The sequence below is a fragment of the Camelina sativa genome, chromosome 9 (assembly GCF_030686135.1).
Source record: "Camelina sativa cultivar CO46 ecotype springtype chromosome 9, ASM3068613v1".
In the NCBI taxonomy this organism is placed as follows: domain Eukaryota; kingdom Viridiplantae; phylum Streptophyta; class Magnoliopsida; order Brassicales; family Brassicaceae; genus Camelina; species Camelina sativa.
Window position 1 is genome coordinate 17601255 of NC_141888.1, and position 25508 is coordinate 17626762.

The 25508-nt window shown below is 38.8% G+C and overlaps 1 protein-coding gene and 2 pseudogenes across 1 annotated transcript; 1 reads left to right on the plus strand and 2 right to left on the minus strand.

The window, feature by feature from the left end:
* Positions 1–4271: 4271 nt before the first annotated feature.
* LOC147938238 (uncharacterized) lies at positions 4272–8481 on the minus strand (annotated as a pseudogene).
* On the minus strand, positions 5943–7376 carry LOC147938239 (pentatricopeptide repeat-containing protein At3g49170, chloroplastic pseudogene; annotated as a pseudogene).
* A 12782-nt stretch (positions 8482–21263) lies between the features above and the next one.
* Positions 21264–21971, plus strand: LOC147938240 (RING-box protein 1a-like). The gene is made up of 4 exons (XM_087465541.1): positions 21264–21565; positions 21648–21698; positions 21780–21839; positions 21916–21971. Exons 1-4 carry the CDS (start codon positions 21439–21441, stop codon positions 21969–21971), a joined length of 294 nt encoding a protein of 97 aa, XP_087321667.1. The 5' UTR covers positions 21264–21438.
* The last annotated feature ends 3537 nt before the right edge of the window (positions 21972–25508 follow it).

Genomic DNA, 25508 nt, shown 5'->3' on the forward strand with positions numbered 1-25508 from the left:
TGGTGTTTTTTTTGGGAATTTTCCCATTAAGTAAATTTACTAAATATGATAGATAGTATACCAAACCCCTTTAAACTTAATTTGAACCGGAGACATCTTTTGAATTTCAAATTCTCTCCCAGGCGTGATTCCCGAGGCACTCATTTACTTCTCTTTCTCTGACGTTGGCATAGCCATGGGTTCCCGGCGTCGGGTCTGTTCCCTTATTATTTGCTCATGCTATTCTCTCTCGCTAGTTTTGGTTTGGTTAAAGGACATAACCTCCTTCATTGTTTCGCTTTTCCCACAGAAATGGCAGAGATGGTTCACCGGAATAGTTTATGTGGTCTCCCAGCTAGCATGTGTTGCAGAGCCTCTCTCGGTACTTCCCGGAATACTCTATTCTCAGCCTCAACTTTCCTCAGGCTCCCTCATCATTGTTTGGATTACTCCGGCAATCTTTCGGCACTCCTCCTCAGAAGCTTCCTCGGTGTTTCCGCCAGATCTGTGTGAGGTCTCGGCGAGTTTCTTTCTCGGGTTTTCGGTCATTTTGTATATAAAGAGGAGTAGTTTTAAAAATGGTCAACATGTAGGGATATTTTTAAAAAAGGGATATGGAAAAGAGGGTATTTTTGAGAATGCCCTATATAAATTTGATATAATGCACATTTTTCTTTGATATGAAAATTTTAAATGTTACTCATTGGGATTGAGTGCATAGAATTAAAATCTAATTTTATTATCATGTAAAATACAAAAAATTGTATTGCAAGATGGAGTGTGTGAACTCTAAATCCGGTTAAAAAATCAAATGAAATAAAATTAATATTTTAAATACAATTTAAAATTTAAAATATTTTTTTTTATATTCGCGTTAATACGCGGGCCTAATCTAGTATATATGTTTCGGACGTAGATTTAATGGGAAGATCTATTGATCTAACCAAATAAAAAAGTTATGTTTTATTATAATACAATAGATATAAAATTAATTAAAACTAGGTAGTAACATGTGCTATAGCACGGGCCAAAATGTTTAATATAACTTGAAATTAATAATACTGTATCAGTTTTTTCAGATTATTTCACCGTTTTCAACCTATTACAAATTAGTATGTACTTATTTTTGACATTTGATTGCAGTGAGCACGATATTGACTCTCACACAGACTACCTTCCATTCTTATATCATTACCTCTGGCTTCTATCCTCTCCTCCCGAGTATCTAATACCTTTGGTATTGTAACCTACTGTATTAGCTGTAGCCTTATGCTTTTGTTTCTATAAATGTGTATATATTATTATAATTTCTTCAATCTAAAAATAATGTCCAGTTAGTTTTGTAAATATTTATAACGAATATAATGACTGTACTTAGTTATTCAACTTCTCTAATATTATATATATAATATAATATAAACATGGTTAAATAATTGGAAATAATATAGTAGTAGAATTTGAAATATAATAAATATGTGAAATAATTTAAATAAACGAAACTCAATATGTCTATATGAGATAAAACGAATTTGGTGGAGTACATAAATAATAAGATTTTAGAAATTTATTTGATGGGTGAAAATGTAAAAGAAAACTTGCAAAAAAAAAATCTATGACAAAATAATATAAACGACGAACAAAGCTATACATTTTGAAAGAATGAAAATAGAGTAAAAACAGAATCTTACGAAGGTATGCATGAAGATGGATCAAATATTTGGAAAACCTCTTTGAAGACGACATTCCTTGTTTTCTTTTGAGGTTTTCCTTTTGGGTCAGTAATGAAAATTTTCAATCCTGATTTACTGCTTACACGGGACATAGCTACATATAGCTGGCCATGAGAGAAAACAGGTCTAGGCAAGTAGAAGCCAACATTTGAGAGAGATTGACCTTGAATTTTGTTGATAGTCATTGCAAAAGCAACGTTTATTGGAAATTGTCTATGTCTCATTTTGAAAGGCAAACGGGTATCTGATGGTATTAATACCATTCTTGGTAAAAGAACAATTTTACCAACTCCCGTACCTGTGATTATTCTTGCTTGTATAACATGATCAGCAATTTGTGTAATCTGTAGTCTTGTTCAATTCATTAGACCTCCATGAGCATCAATATTGCGTAACAACATTACTGGACAACCAATTTTCAAACGAAGAGCATGGTTTGGTACTCTAGAAATCCTAACTGAGTTTAGGAAATCCAGGCTATATGCAGGATTGTCTTTATTCCTTTTATCTGCAGGATCAATACTACATGAACTTAAGTAAACCCTTTCCTCACCTGTTAAACAATCAACGATTAAAACAAAACTATGAATATTTTTTTTTTAAAAATCCAGAAACGTCATACAGTATATAGTATATAGAGAATATTAGCAGAAATCTGTTACTAACCTTCTAATATGGATATCATGTGGTCATTTATAGTGTTGACGTCATCATTCGTAGGACACAAAATAGCTCTGCTTTGAAAATAGCTGGCATCCTTGGCAGTATGTAACGAATTACCATATACTGCATTAATGATCAACTCAATTGGAGAGTTTACTTCTGTGATAAGCAATTCTTCTGGGATGTCAATATCAACAACTCCATCATTTGGCTCATTAAGTCTTCCTTCTCCAACATCAAGAATCCATTTTGAAAAGTCTTCAATCTCCCTGGATTCATTTTGAGTTATGTTTTGCAGCAACCTCATATTTCTTGTTAGCCTTAAAACTTTACAATTATTCCAAAGGTAAGATGAGTTGAGCGATGAGTTAACTATTTGCTCTCGACCACCACCAACAATAACAGGAAGTATCTGACGGAAATCACCACCAAAAATAATGACCTTACCCCCAAAAGGTTTATCTTCTGGATCACGCATTATATCTTTCAAACTTCTATCTAAAGTCTCAAAGCAGTATTTACTCATCATTGGAGCTTCGTCCCAAATGATCAACTTTGCTTCTTTGACTAATTCACCTAGATCAGAAGACCTTGACATTCTGCACATTGACGTTTCATGAACTTCAAGAGGAATGCCAAACCTTGAATGAGCTGTTCTGCCCCTTCTAACAAAAGAGAGGGTATACCGCTAGATGCAGAATTCAACACTATTTCTCCATTGATCCTTACAGCTGCAGATAAAACTTTCCAAAGGAATGTTTTACCAGTTCCACCAAAACCATATAAGAAAAATACTCCACCTTTATCTTTGAAAACAGAATCTATGATCTAATCATATATCTTCTTCTGCTCTTCCGTAAGCATATTTAACCACTCCAGATGCTTCTTTTTAAAATCAGTTTGATTGATGAATCTCCGTTCATCAGCTATTAACTGGTTTAAAACAGGAATATTCTCATTATGTAGCTGGGGCAGAGTTTTAAAAGACTCAAGTGAAGAATCATTTCTTTTCAACTGTTTGTTTATCTCTTGTAGACAAAATATTTTCCTTTCTTCATCAGTCAATGTAAGCTATGTTAAATAAGATTTATAAATTTAGATACTACATCTAACATAATAAAAAATGTATCTTAATAAGATAGTAAATGTTACGAACCTGGTCGCTTTAATTATTTTCTTTTCCGCCTTGATATGTCCTCAGATAACATCTCCCATGTTTATTCCCATACAATATGAAGAGTACTTAAAACGGCTGAGAGAAGCATCCTGACAAACATTTTACGAACGAACTTTGGAGAACACATGAACTGTCCTTCTTTGATACCTTCAATATATTTTTTGTCATCATCTAACAACCCAAGAGCGTAACATGCTTCACGATATGTTTTGTGAACGACACCATTCACAGTTTTAATGTGATCAAAACTGGTAGGACCTCTGATGGAATTGAGAAGTATCCTCAAATGATATGCATCATCTATTGTCGGAGGCACATAGTCAATTCTCCCTATAGCAAATGCTCTTGTTTTCCTCCTGAAAAAATATTTCCCCTTCCCATCCCAAATAAACTTGCTTGGTATTTCTTCGTATAATAACTTTCCAGCTTCTTCATCACGCTTATTAAGTTCAAATAAAGCAAGAAACTGAGATTCATCAAGAGAGTCATGATCCATGACATTCTGTGCAGACTCACCTTCTCGGAAATAAATAGGTTGTTTGCCTTCATCATGGAAAGTGAGTGGCACAACAGCGGTTTGCCTATAATGTATTGGGTAAGCTAAAATCCTCCACATAGCTTCACATGCAGATACATATCTGAATAAGGGTTTAAAAAGCTGATTTAGAATGAATAATATAAACAGAAATTGAAAATTTAAACAACAATTTTTTTACCTGCCATCAAAGTAATCCTGTGTTTCGTCTTTTAATGATGGTAGTATTTTCATTTTGGAGATTCTTGTGACCTTCTTCATTAACTTTTTTTTTATTTGGTTCAACAATGACACCAACTCGATCATTACCTTTGTGAACATACTTAAATAAGTACTTCACTGAACCTGTTTGGTTGCACCACTCCACATTAATATGAGCATGATATTTAAGCGACAAAGTCCGATTGTAAGGGACAACATATCGGTTATCATATTTGAAACTATTCTTCTCGATAAAACTCCCATCCTTCCTTCTTCTACGGGTAACCTTCCTTGTCATGCTAGTGGTATTAACATTCTGTTTTGGGTAAAGTTTTGAACAGTTGCCTTCTTCCATGCAAGGAGATGATGGGTTAGCACTACCACATGGACCATAAATCATACATTCTGATATTATATTGTAGAGTTCTGGATCTTTTTCCTTGTCTGGAATTTCAGCACAAATCAACTTGTCAATTTTGTCTCCAGTAGGGGACTTGCATTTAGGATCCATCCATATGATAATATGAGCATGCAGAAGACCCCTCTTTTGAAACTCTACTGTGTACATAGCTGCACAATAATATAAATATTATATATGTATATATATGTAATGTTATAAAAGAAAGAGAAATTTTTTTATAAAAAAATGAAAAAGGTAAATAATTTAAAGCTAAAACTGTTTTCCCAAAAATATGTTTTCTTGTGATGTCATCCATTAGATTCTCAAGCTTGAGCTTGAATAGTTTGCAAATGGTGTCTGACCTATCTTCAGCCTTTAGCTTCTTCTCATTGACAAATCTTACAATTTCAGGCCATTTAGGATTGCATGTGAATGTAATAAAGAGGTCTGGAAACCCAAACTTCTTACATGTAGCCATTGCATCAAGGTAGCTCTGCCTCATATACCTTGGTCCCCCAACGAAAGAAGCGGGTAGCATGAAAGAGTCTCATTGATTGCTTAGTTTGTCGTCTCCAGCTTATGCTGCTTTCCTCAAATCTTCCTTGTATGCCCTTCAAATTTTCTTTTGTTTTTTTGTTCAAGTACCTGAGCCTATTAGTTTCGATCATCGTATAAGCATCAACAAGAAACTGTTGTAGTAATCGCTTTGATCTTTGAAGGGTGTGTTTCTCATTTTTCCTTTCTTGAAGCCTATACGCAAACCACTGTCTCATACTTACATCCTTCTATCTCTTTTTCTTTGATTCCTTATTCTTTGTCTGTTTCTTTGATTTCATGCCTCTTGTTGTCTTTGTCTTCTTAATACCAAGTCTGTAGCCATCTTCTCCTCTGGGAAACAGCAAAGGATACTGTATGGCTAGATATGCGACATGACATTCATGAATTCTTAGTAATTTTCTGCTTCTTTTTTGAAGAACAATATCTCGTTTATCCATATTCGCATCCGGGAATCAGTGCAGCAACTTCAGAGGCCGTAGGGATGTTGTATTCTCTACATTAACTTGAATAAAATTCAAATTCGCTGCATCAACTCGAGAAATTGTGTAAAAACATACACAAGCCGTAACGGTGTTAAAAAACCGTTAGCGGCTGCTTACGTGGATGCCACGTAAGAAACGACATCGTTTTGAGAAACGAAAGAAATAGCTTTTTTTTATCAAAACAACGTCGTTTCTATCTTCTTCTTCCTCTCTTTTTTCATTTCCCGACTCGGGTTTTTTGTTCAGTTTGCGATTTGGGGTAACTCTGATAGACCAAGTTCTTCTCAGATAAAGATTCAAAAGCTCTTCGAGCATCTTCCATCCTATCAGATTTAACAAACATGCTAATAACCGAGTTTGCAACACTACTATTCGTAGCAAGTCCTCTTCTGAAAGCATGACCAAGAACCTGTTTACCTACCTGTGGATCCAAAATATTTCCACACGCCTTGAATGCGCTTGAGAAAGTGGAGTGATTTGGCTCAACATGACCTTGTGTTATCATTTCACAAAAGAGATTAATAGCCTCTATAGCAAGATTACAGTTTTGCATATAACATGTAATCAATGCCGTCCACAACATAACGCTATGATCCTGCATTCTATCAAACACCTTCCTGCAATCATCTACCGAACTATCCGCAGAACATTTCGCATACATATCAACTAAACAACACTCAACATCATCCGCAAGTCCCAATCTAATAGCCCAAGAATGAAATTGCTTTCCCAACGACAGATTCTCCAACTCAGCACACGCCGAAAACACGGAGCTTAGTGTGAACTTAACCGCTTCCCTAGGAAACCCCATATGCATACACCTAGTAATCATCAAAGTCCAAGTAACAACATTTAATTGAGACATTTTAGCAAATACCTTATACGAATTCTCAAGATTATTCTCTCCTTTCACAAAGATGTCAATCAAAGAACAACCAACACAAACATCAGATTCAAAATGCCCAGTCTTCATCAAAAACCTTAAAATCACTCTCCCAACTCCAACAAATCTCGAATTCGAGCAAGCTTGTATCACCGCAGTGTAACACTAATCATTAGGCACCAAACCCAACTCCAAAAAATCAACAAAAAGCCTAATCGCATCTAACTCTCTACCGTTGTTACCGAAACAAGCCATCATCGCACTCCACAAAACAATGTCTCGCTTACTAAATCTCCCCATAGTCATAAACACATCCTCGGCTTTCGCCGAATCTCCATATTTCGAATACAAGCTGATCAACGAATTGTATAGAACCGAGTCAGGCTCGATTTCAAATTCCATCATCCGAGCGTGGGCGAGCCTTCCGAGGCGAAAATCGCATGCTTGGATACAAGATTTGAGGAGTGATGAGAAAGTGACTGAGTCGATGGGAAGAATCCCGTCACGAGCCATGAGATCAAGAGTTGGAACCCGAGTCGAGAAATAAAAAACAGGAAGAAGAAGATAGAAACGACGTCGTTTTGATGAAAAGAAGCTTTTTCTTTCGTTTCTCAAAACAACGTCGTTTCTTACGTGGCATCTATGTAAGCAGTCACTAACGGTTTCTTAACACCGTTACGGCTTGTGTATGTTTTTACACAGTTTTTCGAGTTGATGCAGTGAATTAGAATTTTATTCAAGTTAATGTATGGATTTGCTCAGTGTCATAGCTAGGGTATGAATTCAACATACCCCCTTAGCTGGGGTATGAATATACCGATTTTCCATCAGTCTTGCGACTTGAGATAATCCTCATATGGAAGTTTGCTTCTTCTTTCTCCATATCAAACCTATCTCTAGCCATTCTAAAAGCTTGTACATGAGGATTAACGTCGTCAAGCAATTTAATGAAGCTTTCCACAAGGTCTGGCCTGAATTTTTTCTTCCCATCCTTATTCCATACACGGTCTTCTTTGCTCAAATTTTTAAAAAGTAGACATTAGTAAATCTCCTAATACAGATTATATACAAATTATGTAATTTTTAAAAACTAAAATATTTTTATTACCTCAGGAAGAAGGTAAAAAACAGGAAGAAGAAGATAGAAACGACGTCGTTTTGATGAAAAGAAGCTTTTTCTTTCGTTTCTATCTAACATTAGTAAATCTCCTGTTTCTATCAGCTAAGGGGGTATGTTGAATTCATACCCTAGCTATGACACTGAGCAAATCCATACATTAACTTGAATAAAATTCTAATTCACTGCATCAACTCGAAAAACTGTGTAAAAACATACACAAGCCGTAACGGTGTTAAGAAACCGTTAGTGACTGCTTACATAGATGCCACGTAAGAAACGACGTCGTTTCTATCTAACATTCACTATGTTTTGGACTTCATTTTGAGTGTCAACAATATAAAGCTGTTGAAACTTTGCATAATCACCAGGCTTTGGTTTTAAAGATCCCATCAAATGATAGTTTTCCCCTTGCAAAGCAAACATTGATGGACCACATCCTTTTTTAACAGACCGGTCTACCCTCCCACCCAAAGATGTAAATGAGAAAAGCATGTTGTAAGGTATAGTGTTCTCTTGAAAATGACGTGACAAATCATCTTCATTTGTTAGTAGATTTCATAACATCTCTGGCGACTCTTTTAGCATAGGTAGAACAATTTGTCCATGCATACAACATCCATTATAGACTGGGTTATTAGTCCTTCTTTTTCTGTCAATCCTCTCTCCATACCATAATATTGCACCACAATAAGTACAACTATAATCAGGATCACCATCATCTTCATATCCTGCCAATAAGTAATGTTTCCTCATTGACAACTCTTTTTGTTTATAAACTACTTTAAAAATATAAGTTAAAAATAATACCTGCCTAGAAATTAACTGTATTCTTTGTACTTAAAGTTGCCATTCCGAATACTTTTTTAAAACTTGCCTCAAACAGGGTGAGCATATCATAACGTTGTTTAGCTGCATTAAAAGATGACACTGGTGGTGTAAATTGATCAACAACATTTTCATCATCAGAAGCATATTCAGATGATGATGAATTGTCTTCTCCTTGACTACTACAGTAAAACACTTGATCATCGTATTCTTCTTCAATCTCTACAAAATAATAGGAGTATATTTTTTTCTTAAATATTCCACAGATACTAAATATCATAGTTATTTAAAAAAAAAATTATAACGCTATTTGAGTCCAGCTGCTCATATTGTTGCTCTTCTTCTTCTTCATCTAAATCTGTCATTTTTGAGACTTCAGAAACATTTCTTCTGAAAATGTTGTTTTTTGATGCTTGAGTGGACAATCTCTCTGTGTATTATTGCAAAATTAAATTAAATAATTTAAACAACGTACTAAAGATATATAAGATAAGTTGGTAAACATTTAAAACCATAGAGATATAAGTTAAGGTGTTAAACATAACCATACCTCTAGTTATAGTGCTATATTGTAACACCCGCGAACCGGAATCCCGGTTTAGGGTGTGCATCGATCGATGCAGTAGGAGCATCGGTCGACGCTGGCTCAATTCTCTGCGTTTTGACTTAAGTCAAACGCTGCGTTTTGGGTAAAGGAAACCCTTAAGATCGTGTTTTGTCTCATTAGGCGTGGTTGGCCGTTTTTGAGAGAAACGAAAGAGAAAGATAAGTGTTCTTGGTATTCTTGGTGATTTCTGGAGATTTGTGGCGTTTCTTGGTGAGATCTGTAGCTGGGATCGTTGTAGGAGCTTCCTAGAGGCTTGTTCTTGTTTGTTTGAGGTTAAGATTCGTCTTGGCAAAGGTAAGTGCATGACCATGGCTTATCTACGCTAGAGGATTCTTTAATCTGCTTGTTGTGTGATGTTAGGCTTGTTAGTTCGTTGCTATGGACGTTAGGAAGCTTTCTTGTGGCTTGGGATAGAGTGTTGTGGTTGTAGGAACGAAGATCCGGCGAGAAGCTTTGGGGAATTCACGGTGCTCGACGTAGCGTCAATCGATGCATATCTTGCGTAGGTCGATGCAAGTGCAAGGACGGCGCGTAAACTTTAGGGTTTTCGTGTTACGTCGAGCATGCATCGGTCGATGCAGATTGGGTATCGGTCGATGCAAGTTACACTTGCATCGGTCAATGCAGCTTCTGCGTCGATCGATGCTTCCCCATTTGGCATCGATCAATGCATGTGTGGCATCGGTTGATGCTGAGTCCTGGTTTGTTATTTGTCGTTTGTTGATTGTTGTGTGTTGGTTATTGATACTCTATTGCTTGTTTGTATAGCCCAGTAGATGGGAGGATTGCCTTACTGAGTGTTTATAAAATACTCATGCATTGCAATATGTGTTTGTGGTGCAGGTAAAGGCAAAGTGTGATCGTGGAATCAAGGCAATGAAGAGGAGGATGTTCTAGGGACTCGGTTTTATGTTGTCTGGCATTGCTAGGTTGCTAGAGTTGGGTCATTAGAACATTGCTAGGTTGCTGGTTCTATGATTCCTGTTGTTTTGGATATTGATTATGTTGGAATATGGCTATATTTTATTATTGGATTATTATTGAATATTGGTTGGTTATTTCCGCTGTTGAATGTGTTTGTGGTTAGGTGGCTAGTGGATATGGGACCACTAGTTGTAGTTTATTTTATTATATTATATTTATTATTTTTTATTTTTTTTTAAAAAAAGGTCGGTCGTTTCATTTTGGTATCAGAGCCCTTATGGTTCTAGGTTTGGGTTCACTAGGTTTCTGTTGTAGATGTTTGGGATTGCATGTCTTGATTGATTATGTGAGTTAGTCAATTGTGTGTGGCATGGAGTCCTAGAACATCCTTTTCGAGCCGAGTGTGTGATTCCACGGTGAGTTTATGTTTCTGTGTGATATTAGAAATTGTTTGCTTAGCCTTCTGTTCATGGTAGTGCAGATGGTTAGAGAGGATGCTGTGGCTGGTCGAGGTCGTGGACGCGGACGTGGTCGTGGTAGGGGCAGAGTCCCAGTGGTTAGTGAGACCGAGGACCAGAGTGTGACAGCTGAGGGTGTTGGCGAGTCGCAGGGTGTTCCGGGGGATTCCGTGAGTGTGGCAAATGGGGGCGGTGTTGATGCTCCAGTGGCCAGTGATGCTCGGGTTCCGGGTGTGGGAGTCCCATCGGGTGGGGTCCCTGGTACTGACTTTGCGGCTATGCTAGCACAGGTGTTAGAGCGGTTACCACCAGTGGTACCGGCTCAAGCTTAGGTAGTGCCACCAGTAGTGGCGGAAGAGCGGCAGCCAGTGGTTGCGGATGTGGGAGCACATAGACATTATTTGTCTATGCTCAAGGAGATGAAGGATCTGTTCACTGAGAAGTTTTCGGGTGGTACAGATCCTACTGTTGCGGATGCGTGGAGGATGAGTGTGGAACGTAACTTCCATATTCTGAGATGTCCTGAGGAGTTTTGGGTGGACATAGGGGTCTACTATTTGAGTGGTGATGCTGAGTTGTGGTGGAGATCAGTGGCTGCTAGGAGAGTGCAGCGGGAGATGACTTGGGCTGGCTTCGTCTTAGAGTTCAACTGCAAGTATTTTCCTAGAGAGGCATTGGATCGGTTGGAGGTGCAGTTCCTTCAGTTGTCTCAGGGGACACGGTCAGTGCGGGAGCTGGACTTGGAGTTCAGTCGACTTCTTTGTTATGGGGGTCGGGCTTTGGAGTCTGAGGAGGCTCAGATCAGGAGGTTTTTGAGGGCTCTACGTGATGAGTTGAGAGTTCACTGTAGAGGGCGGAGTTATGCTACGCGTGCAGAGCTGGTTGAGACTGTAGCAGAGATTGAGGAGGATATCCGGGCACAGTCAGTGGCGGTAGCTCCAGCAGTTCAGCCTAGTAAGGCTCAGCAGCAAGGTGGTTCTAGCAGGGGCGGTAGGCATGCTCAGGGAACCAAGAGGAAGTGGGAGGCTACACAGAAGCCGAGTGGTGCGGGTTGCTTCGGTTGTGGGAGCAAGGATCACAAGGTTGCTAGTTGTCCCAAGAGGAGTGTTCCAACGACAGGACCTCGGGTATGTTATCATTGTAGGGAGACAGGGCACATCAGGCCTTTTTGTCCTAAGTTGCAGCCGGTAGCAGTGGCAGCGTTGCAGCAGGTGCAGTCTGGAGGTCAGCAGGTGGCACGGATTGAGCAGACGCCACGTGCTTACACGACAGTGGAGACTGGTGGAACCAGTGCCGGGGCGATCACAGGTATAATTTCTGGTACTTAATCTTTGTGAATTTAGTAGGGTCAGATTTTATGTTCTCCTGTGATAAAGTGTTAGGTTCTCAACACATGTTTGTGTAGGGACCTTGTTGGTGGGCGGGTTTAAGTCCCACGTTATGTTTGATTCTGGAGCTTCTCATAGCTTCATTACTCCGGAGTGTGCAGAGTGTGTGGGGATCAGCGGAGATCCTGGAGAGCGTGCAGGAGTTGTCAGGGTTGCGGGAGGTGAGTTCTTGAGAGTGATTGGACGGGCTAGAGGAATTGATATTCAGATCGCAGGGGAGTCATGGCCAGCGGATTTGCTTATCAGTCCAGTGGAGCTGTATGATGTTATTCTCGGGATGGATTGGTTGCATCGGCATAGGGTGCATTTGGGTTGCCATCGGGGTAGAGTGGAGTTTGAGCGTTCAGGAGGGAAGTTGGTTTTTCAAGGTATTAGACCGACTTCGGGGAGTCTCGTGATCTCAGCCATTCAGGCTGGTAAGATGATCGAGAAGGGCCGTGAGGCTTATCTGGTTACTATATCTATGCTAGAGTCAGTGGGGAAGTCTACGGTTAGCGGTATTCCGGTAGTGGAGGAGTTTTAGGATGTGTTTCAGTCTTTGCAGGGATTACCACCATCTCGGTCGGATCCTTTTACCATTGAACTAGAACCGGGGACGACACCATTATCCAAGGCTCCTTATAGAATGGCTCCAGCAGAGATGACAGAGCTGAAGAAGCAGCTAGAGGATCTGTTGAGTAAGGGATTCATCCGTCCTAGTGTATCACCGTGGGGAGCGCCGGTGTTGTTTGTCAAGAAGAAGGATGGGAGTTTCCGGTTGTGCATTGATTATCGGGGTTTGAACTGGGTCACTGTGAAGAACAAGTACCCTCTTCCTAGGATCGATGAGTTGTTGGATCAGTTGAGGGGTGCTACTTGGTTCTCTAAGGTAGATCTGGCGTCGGGTTATCATCAGAAACCGATAGATGAGGCAGATGTGAGAAAGACGGCTTTCAGGATGCGGTATGGGCATTATGAGTTCGTGGAGAGGCCTTTTTAGGTTGACTAACGTACCAACCGTGTTTATGAGATTGATGAACAGTGTGTTTCAAGAGTTTCTGAACGTGTTTGTCATCATTTTCGTCGATGATATCCTGGTATTTTCTAGGAGTCCTAAGGAGTATGCAGTGAATTTGAGGGCAGTTCTGGAGAAGCTTCGGGAGCAGAAGTTGTTTGCTAAGTTGAGCAAGTGTAGTTTTTGGCAGCGTGAGATGGGTTCTCTGGGTCACATTGTTTCTGTAGAGTGAGTTTCTGTAGATCTGGAGAAGATTCAGGCTATCAGGGATTGGCCTAGACTACAGAATGTCACTGAGATCAGGAGTTTCCTTGGTTTGACAAGTTACTACAGGACCAGGAGATGAAGTTTTCATCTCTGGTAGGAGAGATCAGTGCGTTGAGCTTGTGTGCGGTTTCTCAAGAACCATTGGGTTAGGAGGCGGCTTATGGAGCGGATCTTCTGAGCAAGGTGTGGTTGGCTCAGGAGAAGGATTTGGGGCTGGTGAATGTCTCTAAGGATATTGATTCAGAGTATCAGGTCTCAGCTAATTGTACTATCTTGGTGCACAGTCGGATTTGCGTGCCCAAGGATGAGGATTTGAGATAGGAGATCTTGAGGGAGGCTCATGCGAGCATGTTTTCTATTTATCCAGGAGCGACTAAGATGTACCATGATCTCAAGAGGTACTATCATTAGGTCGGGATGAAGAAGGTTGTAGCTAGATGGGTCGCGAGGTGCGACGTGTGTCAGCTGGTGAAGGCTGAGCATCAGGTTCCAAGCAGATTACTAAAGAGTCTATCCATTCCAGAGTGCAAGTGGGATATGATCACGATGGATTTTGTAGAAGGATTGTCAGTGTCACGGACCTTTGATGCTATTTGGGTCATTGTGGACCGGTTGACTAAGTCAGCGCATTTTCTGGCCATTAAGAAGACTGATGGAGCAGCGGTCTTGGCTAAGAAGTATGTGAGAGAGATAGTCAGATTGCATGGGGTGCCAGCGAGCATTGTGTCTGACAGAGATTCTAAGTTCACTTCAGTGTTCTGGAAGGCATTTCAGGCAGAGATGGGCACTAAGGTGCATATGAGTACAGCTTATCATCCCCAGACGGATGGACAGTCTGAGAGGACGATCCAGACGCTGGAGGATTTGCTGAGGATGTGTGTGTTGGATTGGGGTGACCATTGGGCAGATCACTTGAACCTGGTAGAGTTTGCTTACAACAATAGTTATCAGGCTAGTATTGGGATGACTCCTTATGAGGCTTTGTATGGGAGGCCATGTCGTACACCATTATGCTGGACTCAGGTGGGGGAGAGGAGCATGTTTGGTGCTAGTTTTGTTCAGCAGACCTTAGAGAAGATTCGGGTTCTCAAGCTGAACATGAAGGAGGCTCAGGATAGGCAGAGGAGTTATGCGGATAGGAGGAGGAGAGATCTTGAGTTTCAGGTAGGAGACAGAGTGTACCTCAAGATGGCCATGTTGCGGGGTCCGAACAGGTCATTGTAAGAGACTAAGTTGAGTCCGAGGTATATGGGTCCATTCAGAGTGATTGAGCAGGTTGGACCAGTAGCATATAGATTGGAGTTACCTGAGGTGATGCGTGCATTCCATAAGGTTTTCCATGTGTCTATGTTGCGGAAGTGTCTCCGTGAGGGTGAGCAGGTGTTGGCTAAGATTCCTGAGGATCTTCAGCCTAACATGACTTTGGAGGCGAGACCAGTGAGGGTTCTCGAGAGGAGGATCAAGGAACTTCGGAAGAAGAAGATTCCTTTGATGAGAGTCCTGTGGGACTGTGATGGTGTTGAGGAGCAGACTTTGGAGCCTGAGGCAAAGATGAAGGCAAGGTTCAAGAAGTGGTATGAGAAGCAAGCCGCGACTTGAGCTTGTTTAGCCGGGTCCCATCTGTAATCCATGGCTGGAGCGGGAATGGAGTATTCCAGCCGATCTCTCTTGTTACTCGGTCGCTTGGGGTGGTTGGTTGTGTGACTCAGTAACAAGATGAGGTGGTGTTCGGGGTACAAAGTTTCCGTGAGGCGGGGTTTTGGAGGAAAGTTTCTTGAAATAGAAGTTTCCAAAAGTGGAAAGTTTCCAAAAATGGAAAGTGCTAAATATGGAAAGTTTTACGGGAGTTAGAATTTGTCCATTTTAGCGGTGGAGAGCCTTGGAGTGGCTTGTGTGTGGCCTTAGTGGCGAACTTTTGAGTCAGTGTGCCGTGTGCAGCGGTCTTTTTAGACATTGTGTGGTCTTTGTGACGGGCTTTTTAGCGAGAGAGTGTCTTTGTGACGGTCCTCTTTAGGACATTTGTTTGGCCTTGGTGGCGGTCCTCTTTAGGACATTTGTTTGGCCTTGGTGGCGATCCTCTTTAGGACATTTGTTGGCCTTTGTGGCAGGCTGTTTAGCCAGTGTGTCTTTGTGACGGTCCTTCGGGACAGATGGTCTTTGTGATGGTCCTTCGGGACAGATGGTCTTTGTGACGGGCTTTTTAGCCAGAGTGTCTTTGTGACGGTCCTCTTTAGGACGTTTGTTTGGCCTTGGTGGCGGTCCTCTTTAGGACATTTGTTTGGCCTTGGTGGTGGTCCTCTTTAGGACATTTGTGTGGCCTTGGTGGCGGTCTTCTTTAGGACATTTGTTCGGCCTTTGTGGTGGCCCTTGTGGCATGTATATGATCCTTGTGTGGTCATGTGGTATTCCAGTGAGGGGATATGTGGTTGGTAGAACATTGAGATGTTTTACGCGAGCCACGGGAAGGAAACCTTAATAGGGATAGGACTCAGACGTGTTCAGAATCGTTTGCTCGCGACTCTTGGGGGACTTAGGTTCTCCTAGTACTGCCATATTCAGATACTTTGTGACTTGGGAATATGGTTGGTATATCGACTTCGGATGACGATCCGGGGGCACGCTGTAGGGTGGCAACCCGAGAGACGAGTTGGATTTTCCTTATATATTATGGCATGCGGGTCTAGGCCCGATGAGGAGCCAACATTATGGCATGCAGACTTAGGTATGATGAGGAGCCAATAAAAACTCAAGGTTTAGGCCTATGAGTAAAGGAAAGTCCAAAAAGTCGAGAGCAAATGACGCCTGGAGCGTGAGTCTATCGCCTAGAGGTGACCTTCTGTAGATCAGTCGGAGGAGTGCGGGCTGTGGAGACGGTTGCACGGGAGTCCTTGGCTGATGGTTGTTTGAGATTCGAGGACAAATCTAGTTTGGTGGGGGAGAATTGTAACACCCACGAACCAGAATCCCGGTTTAGGGTGTGCATCGATCGATGCAGTAGGAGAATCGGTCGATGCTGACTCTTTTGACTTAAGTCAAACGCTACATTTTGGGTAAAGGAAACCCTTAAGATCGTGTTTTGTCTCATTAGGCGTGGTTGGCCGTTTTTGAGAGAAACGAAAGAGAAAGAAAAGTGATCTTGGTGTTCTTGGTGATTTCTCGAGATTTGTGGCGTTTCTTGGTGAGATCTGTAGCTGGGATCGTTGTAAGAGCTTCCTAGAGGCTTGTTCTTGTTTGTTTGAGGTTCAGATTCGTCTTGGCAAAGGTAAATGCATGACCATGGCTTATCTAAGCTAGAGGATTCTTTAATCTGCTTATTGTGTGATGTTAGGCTTGTTAGTTCGTTGCAAGTGCGAAGATCCGGTGGACGTTAGGAAGCTTTCTTGTGGCTTGGGATCGAGTTTTGTGGTTGTAGGAACGAAGATCCGGCGGGAAGCTTCGGGGAATTCACGGTGCTCGACGTTGCGTCGATCGATGCATATCTTGCGTCGGTCGATGCAAGTGCGAGGACGGCGCGTAAACTTTAGGGTTTTCGTGTTACGTGGAGCATGCGTCGGTCGATGCAGATTGGGTATCGATCGATGCAGCTTCTGCGTCGATCGATGCTTCCCCATTTGGCATCGATCGATGCATGTGTGGCGTCGGTCGATGCTGAGTCCTGGTTTGTTATTTGTCGTTTGTTGATTGTTGTGTGTTGGTTATTGATACTCTATTGCTTGTGTGTATAGCCCAGTAGATGGGAGGATTGCCTTACTGAGTGTTTATAAAATACTCATGCATTGCAATATGTGTTTATGGTGCAGGTAAAGGCAAAGTATGATCGTGGAATCAAGGCAATGAAGAGGAGGATGTTCTAGGGACTCGGTTTTATGTTGTCTGGCATTGCTAGGTTGATAGAGTTGGGTCATTAGAACATTGCTAGGTTGCTGGTTCTATGATTCCTGTTGTTTTGGATATTGATTATGTTGGAATATGGTTATATTTTATTATTGGATTATTATTGAATATTGGTTGGTTATTTCCGCTGTTGAATGTGTTTGTGGTTAGGTGGCTAGTGGGTATGGGACTACTAGTTGTAGTTTATTTTATTATACTATATTTATTATTTATTATTTTTTTAAAAAAGGTCGGTCGTTTCATATATGTACTGAACTCATCCTGAGTTGAGTGTGTGATATTTTTTCTGTTACATTAGTACAATTTGTAGGTGTAGGATTGAATATTGTATTCTTTCCACGATTACTCGAGTAATTTGGCTGCACTTGGTCTACAATTTATAAAGTTAATATAAAATTATTGTAAAAATTAAGATAATAAAAATAGTTAGAGATATATGTTAGATTAATATACCTGATAGAGTCAATGTTGCTCATTTTCTTTTTGTTGAACTTGTAGCTCTTTCATTATATGAGTGACTAAATGTGGGTTTAAAAATTTGGTTTGATGGACTTTTTTCGAGAGTGGCCTTATTTCCTGATATAAAGAAGTTATAAAATTACTTCTTGTAAATTAATAAAAAGACTAATAATATCACCAGACTAATAAGATGACTAATAATAAACATGTTCTTGTAAACTTATTTAACCTAATTACCATTAAAAATATGGGACCGGTTTTCCTTGTACAATATGCCTTGGTTTTCAAAGGTAGAAGATGGTGTACTATAGTCAACACCTAATTGACAAAATTAAAAAAAAAAAAACAAAGTTATTAGTTTCTGCAAATTAATAGAATTATATTTAGATTAAAAGAAAAAGTTGTTTACAAAATAAAGTGAAGAATACCAGAAATTGTGTTACTTGTATTTGGAGACGAAAGTTGGTGAGAAGATGGCCGATTAGAAATATCATTTAGAACTCTACCGAAAAACAGAATTAATACTGACTGAAGATTGTGGCGTATTTGAAACAATAACTGGACTTTGGACTTGATTCCCCATATAGAGTTTACGGATTTTTTGTTCTCCTATTTTGCCTTGAACACGATTTTCGTCGACATCTTTTCTCTTCTTCATCGTCAACGACAAAACAAAAGATAGAAGGGAAAAGACCTAGTTCATGATTTTAATAAGTAGCTTTTTATGCGCTATCTGTTATAAAGATAATATAATCTGAAGAATTGATTTTTGGAAGGAATATATTTGGATAAAAAATATACTTGAGAATATATACAAAATATTTTCTTATTATTAATATGTTAGATTATAAACATTGATAAGTAGAACTTATGAAATTTACATGTTAACATTAGACCTAAGCCTTTAACCATAAACTAAATTAAACATCGATAAAATTGTAATTCAAATAGAGATAATTTATGAAAACACTAATAGTATGGATGATACAGTACATTATTCTCGCAATTAAAGGTTCAGAATTACAACAACTTATTGAACATACTAATAAAAAGGAAATGTAAGATTACAAAATAAAATTAAAGGTAGCATATTTGGCCAGTACAACTACTAAGTTGAATCAATCTCTTCTTCTTCTGTCCCCTCATAATCCTCATCATCTGATGTCTCATAAAAACAAACTCTGAAAAAAGGAAAACTAATGTATAAATTAAATCACATATGAAATTGATATTAAAATTATTCAATCAACATACTATGAACTTACAGTGCAGGATCTCTAGTAAATTCATCGACTTCGTCACCAAGAAAAATATCTGAACATCTCATTTGAGACATTAGACAATGAGCACCTAAACAATGAAAAGTAAGGTTAGATATTATATTTAAACATTTTTTGTCTGTTTTTTTATAATAAACTTTGAACAAGAGGATAATACCTTCAAACAAAGAGCTTCTCCAAAACATTAGCATACACATTATTGGTTCACTTCCATAGGTAGGGTTCGCAACTATTCTTTCCCATTTATAAATAAATTCCAAACAGGTTTCACCTACTGCAATACATTCAATCTCCTTGCCACTTAACAGGAAAAAATGAGAAAATAAATACATATATTTATGATCCAATGATGTTTTTTAAAGTAGCAAAATAAAAGACTAATTATAAGTAATTTTTAAGATAAGTAAAATTACTTGCTCGATGTCAATAACAGTAAAAGGAAGAACATTTTTCTGACCATTATATCCACCTTCATAATCAAGAAAACTAATAAAACGACGTTCTCCTACTCTTACCACCATTCCACAAAAATCTATAAAAAAAAAAGGAAAAAGTAAATCAGAACTATATGGTGAAAATTAAACAACAAACTCTCAAAAATTTTAAAATTGTAAAGTATTATAGGGTTTATTAATTTACCAGCACAACAGTTTCTCTCATCTGGTGTAGCATTTTGAAACTTTGTTGCATCTGTTAAATGAAAAAAATTTGTCTGAAGCCCTGGGAGGTATTGGGCTGATCCGTGTTTTGCGTGTAATCAATATTTCGAATGGATTATTGGAGTTCTTTGATGCTTGCTGGCTTTCCCTAACTTTTAACCTATAAAAAAGAAATCACTGTCCTTGTCCCAATATGTCTCTGAATTGATCGAAGTAATCTCGAGCTCGGATTTTAGCGTTGATTCTTTTACCCTACATCAAAAATGAAAAAAAACAAATGATATAAATATAACTTAATAAAAACTCAATCTCTCCTGTCTGATTCAATTCCTCTATGTATGCAACCATGTTTATAATTTTTTTGTTCTATTACTTGAATAGAAGAACGAAGATGAAAGATGAGTGGTAAGGGTATATAAGCTTTGGATACGATTTATTTTATAAATGTTTTTTATAACCCGAAAAATAAATGTTTGATGGGAGTGGTATCTAAAAATTCTGACTTTTTTTATTGGAATGGTAAAAATTTAGAGAATCAATTATTCTTTCTTTGGAAGTGTGTCAAATTTTTTATATTGGACTTGTAGACCTCCATGCATTGATTTAAATTTAAATATTTAATTAATTTTCCAAAGTTTTTATATTATGTATATGTATAAACAACTCAATAAGTAATGGTCAATTGTTACTATATGAATTATAGTATTTTGTAGAAAATTAAATACAAAGAAAATAAACAAAACATAAAAATGCAAAAAAAATTATAAACAATTCATATAAATTTTAACATGACATAGATAGAAACAGAAAGTCGACGACTTCATTATTTTCTTCACTGAGTGTTATAGTTCTTATATAAGTAGTAATAATCATCACTTCTCCCGTAGATCACTTCATCACTATAAACTATAGCAGGTTAGTAAAAATATATGTTCTATATACAATTATTAATCTACATAGGGATGGTTTGTTATCTCTTCTATTAATTGTCTAACCCAACAGAAAAAAAAACTAATAAACTCTCTCACGCGTTGCTTCCCTTTCCTCTTCTTCCTAACTCAAACCCAAAATATTGTTCTTCACCAAATTTTGCAGAAAAAGTGAAAAACTAATATATCTGTTCAAATTAAAATACCAAAAGCGTTTGATAAAAGAAAGCCAAAACCCGGTGGGTAGGTTAATTAAGGCGGGTTGTCGGTTTTCACCGAGTATATCCGGGTTTTCCTGGTTTGTTAACATTTGAGTTTTTGAGCAAAACCCAGATCGTCAGACTTAGCGGGTCGCGGGTTAACCGGTTCGATCGGCCGGTCCGATTTGGGTCTGAAAACGCTGTTTTTTTTCTAGACAGAACAAAGCATATTGTAAATTGAATCTTGGATCCCAAATAATAGTTTCGAGCCTCGTGTATTTATTATGCATTTGATATAATTACAATATTTTAAATTATTATTTTTAAAAAATTATAAGTTTGGATTATCTATTTTATAGTTCTAAGTGGTAGAATTAGTATTTAGGGTTTATATTGTGCTAAATTTGGAACTAAAACTTATTTGTGTTGTAATATGTGTTAGGATATCTTATTTTAAATAAGTTGAAAAATTAATATAACTAAAAATTTAATTTTGGTATAAAATACGAATTTCTCAATAATTTTTTTTTGTAACCAATAAACTTATCGTAACAAATGTTATACTTTTCACACCAAAAAAAAACAAATGGTACTTTGCTAATTTGTTACAAAATAATTAAGTTTGAAAGATATTACAGTATCAAATTGGCCCATAACCCCAAAAAGAAATGGAAAAAATTGGGACTATTTCACCCTTTTTTCCAAATCAAAAATTTGGAAACATATAAATCCTTCTCTCGATTCTCAAATATTCAGAATTCTAGGGTTTCTGTACAAAATTTCTCAATTCCCGATCAAAGAAAGAGAAAGAGTGACAGAGAGATCAATGGCTTCCCTTGACTCCGACGTTCCTATGATCCCCGCCGGCGAAGCCTCCAGCAGCACCGTTCCTTCAAAGAAATCGAAACGCTTTGAAATTAAGAAGTGGAGCGCCGTTTCTCTTTGGGCTTGGGGTATATCAATCAACAAACCCTAATTCTTCTCATCGCTTTTTTACTTTCGTTTTTTTGATTCGCTCTTGTTTGATTTTCACAGATATCGTTGTTGACAACTGCGCTATCTGTAGGAATCACATCATGGATCTCTGTAAGCTTTTCAGATTTATAGATACTTTTGGGGTTTTGTAAATCATCTTGATGCTTAAGGGGTTTTTGTTGTGGGTTTTAGGTATTGAATGTCAAGCTAATCAGGCTAGTGCGACCAGCGAAGAATGTACTTTTGCTTGGGGTAAGTTTCAGTTCTTGTATATTAGTTATATTCTGACTCTGTTTCAATCAAGATTTGGTTGTTGTTTTGCATCTAGTGAAACAAAAGTTGTATCCAACTCTGTATCTTTGTGTTGAGTCTGGATGTAAGTAGTTGTATAGTTGAATAGGTTTGTTAATAACAGTGACTAGTAGTCTAGAAGAGAGGCAAAATTTTGTTTCTGGCTTGACTTAGGTTAGCTTGTTTGCTTCTTTAGTTTTTCATATATGCTTCTTCTCTCATTCTCTGTTTTGTTTAATCTGATGGTTTGAGTGTTTTGAATTATTAGTTGTTTCACTCTGTTGTTGTTGCATTCCTCATGAGTAGTTATCAGTTAGAATTTGTCCATTTTAGCGGTGCAGAGCCTTGGAGTGGCTTGTGTGTGGCCTTAGTGGCGAACTTTTGAGTCAGTGTGCCTTGTGCGGCGGTCTTTTTAGACATTGTGTGGTCTTTGTGACGGGCTTTTTAGCCAGAGAGTGTCTTTGTGACGGTCCTCTTTAGGACATTTGTTTAGCCTTGGTGGCGGTCCTCTTTAGGACATTTGTTTGGCCTTAGTGGCGGTCCTCTTTAAGACATTTGTTGGCCTTTGTGGCAGGCTGTTTAGCCAGAGTGTCTTTGTGACGGTCCTTCGGGACAGATGGTCTTTGTGACGGTCCTTCGGGACAGATGGTCTTTGTGACGGGCTTTTTCGCCAGAGTGTCTTTGTGATGGTCCTCTTTAGGACGTTTGTTTGGCCTTGGTGGCGGTCCTCTTTAGGACATTTGTTTGGCCTTGGTGGCGGTCTTCTTTAGGACATATGTTCGGCCTTTGTGGTGGCCCTTGTGGCATGTATATGATCCTTGTGTGGTCATGTGGTATTCCAGTGAGGGGATATGTGGTTGGTAGAACATTGAGATGTTTTACGCGAGCCACGGGAAGGAAACCTGGATAGGGATAGGACTCAGACGTGTTCAGAATCGTTTGCTCGCGACTCTTGGGGGACTTAGGTTCTCCTAGTACTGCCATATTCAGAGACTTTGTGACTTGGGAATATGGTTGGTATATCGACTTCGGATGACGATCCGGGGGCGCGCTGTAGGGTGGCAACCCGAGAGACGAGATGGATTTTCCTTATATATTATGGCATGCGGGTCTAGGCCCGATGAGGAGCCAACATTATGGCATGCAGACTTAGGTATGATGAGGAGCCAATAAAAACTCAAGGTTTAGGCCTATGAGTAAAGGAAAGTCCAAAAAGTCGAGAGCAAATGACGCCTGGAGCGTGAGTCTATCGCCTAGAGGTGACCTTCTGTAGATCAGTCGGAGGAGTGCGGGCCGTGGAGACGGTTGCACGGGAGTCCTTGGCTGATGGTTGTTTGAGATTCGAGGACAAATCTAGTTTGGTGGGGGAGAATTGTAACACCCGCAAACCGGAATCCCGGTTTAGGGTGTGCATCGATCGATGCAGTAGGAGCATCGGTCGATGCTGGCTCCATTCTCTGCGTTTTGACTTAACTCAAACGCTACGTTTTGGGTAAAGGAAACCCTTAAGATCGTGTTTTGTCTCATTAGGCGTGGTTGGCCGTTTTTGAGAGAAACGAAAGAGAAAGAAAAGTGTTCTTGGTGTTCTTGGTGATTTCTCGAGATTTGTGGCGTTTCTTGGTGAGATCTGTAGCTGGGATCGTTGTAAGAGCTTCCTAGAGGCTTGTTCTTGTTTGTTTGAGGTTCAGATTCGTCTTGGCAAAGGTAAATGCATGACCATGGCTTATCTAAGCTAGAGGATTCTTTAATCTGCTTGTTGTGTGATGTTAGGCTTGTTAGTTCGTTGCAAGTGCGAAGATCCGGTGGACGTTAAGAAGCTTTCTTGTGGCTTGGGATCGAGTTTTGTGGTTGTATGAACGAAGATCCGGCGGGAAGCTTCGGGGAATTTACGGTGCTCGATGTTGCGTCGATCGATGCATATCTTGCGTCGGTCGATGCAAGTGCGAGGACGGCGCGTAAACTTTAGGGTTTTCGTGTTACGTGGAGCATGCGTCTGTCGATGCAGATTGGGTATCAGTCGATGCAGCTTCTGCGTCGATCGATGCTTCCCCATTTGGCATCGATCGATGCATGTGTGGCGTCGGTCGATGCTGAGTCCTGGTTTGTTATTTGTCGTTTGTTGATTGTTGTGTGTTGGTTATTGATACTCTATTACTTGTGTGTATAGCCCAGTAGATGGGAGGATTGCCTTACTGGGTGTTTATAAAATACTCATGCATTGCAATATGTGTTTGTGGTGCAGGTAAAGGCAAAGTATGATCGTGGAATCAAGGCAATGAAGAGGAGGATGTTCTAGGGACTCGGTTTTCTGTTGTCTGGTATTGCTAGGTTGCTAGAGTTGGGTCATTAGAACATTGCTAGGTTGCTAGAGTTGGGTCATTAGAACATTGCTAGGTTGCTGGTTCTATGATTCCTGTTGTTTTGGATATTGATTATGTTGGAATATGGTTATATTTTATTATTGGATTATTATTGAATATTGGTTGGTTATTTCCGCTGTTGAATGTGTTTGTGGTTAGGTGGCTAGTGGGTATGGGACCACTAGTTGTATTTTATTTTATTATACTATATTTATTATTTATTATTTTTTTTAAAAAAGGTCGGTCGTTTCATATATGTACTAAACTCATCCTGAGTTGAGTGTGTGATATTTTTTCTGTTACATTAGTACAATTTGTAGGTGTAGGATTGAATATTGTATTCTTTCCACGATTACTCGAGTAATTTGGCTGCACTTGGTCTACAATTTATAAAGTTAATATAAAATTATTGTAAAAATTAAGATAATAAAAATAGTTAGAGATATATGTTAGATTAATATACCTGATAGAGTCAATGTTGCTCATTTTCTTTTTGTTGAACTTGTAGCTCTTTCATTATATGAGTGACTAAATGTGGGTTTAAAAATTTGGTTTGATGGACTTTTTTCGAGAGTGGCCTTATTTCTTGATATAAAGAAGTTATAAAATTACTTCTTGTAAATTAATAAAAAGACTAATAATATCACCAGACTAATAAGATGACTAATAATAAACATGTTCTTGTAAACTTATTTAACCTAATTACGATTAAAAATATGGGACCGGTTTTCCTTGTACAATATGCCTTGGTTTTCAAAGGTAGAAGATGGTGTACTATAGTCAACACCTAATTGACAAAATTAAAAAAAAAAAACAAAGTTATTAGTTTCTGCAAATTAATAGAATTATATTTAGATTAAAAGAAAAAGTTGTTTACAAAATAAAGTGAAGAATACCAGAAATTGTGTTACTTGTATTTGGAGACGAAAGTTGGTGAGAAGATGGCCAATTAGAAATATCATTTAGAACTCTACCGAAAAACAGAATTAATACTGACTGAAGATTGTGGCGTATTTGAAACAATAACTGGACTTTGGACTTGATTCCCCATATAGAGTTTACGAATTTTTTGTTCTCCTGGTTTGCCTTGAACACGATTTTCGTCGACATCTTTTCTCTTCTTCATCGTCAACGACAAAACAAAAGATAGAAGGGAAAAGACCTAGTTCATGATTTTAATAAGTAGCTTTTTATGCGCTATCTGTTATAAAGATAATATAATCTGAAGAATTTATTTTTGGAAGGAATATATTTGGATAAAAAATATACT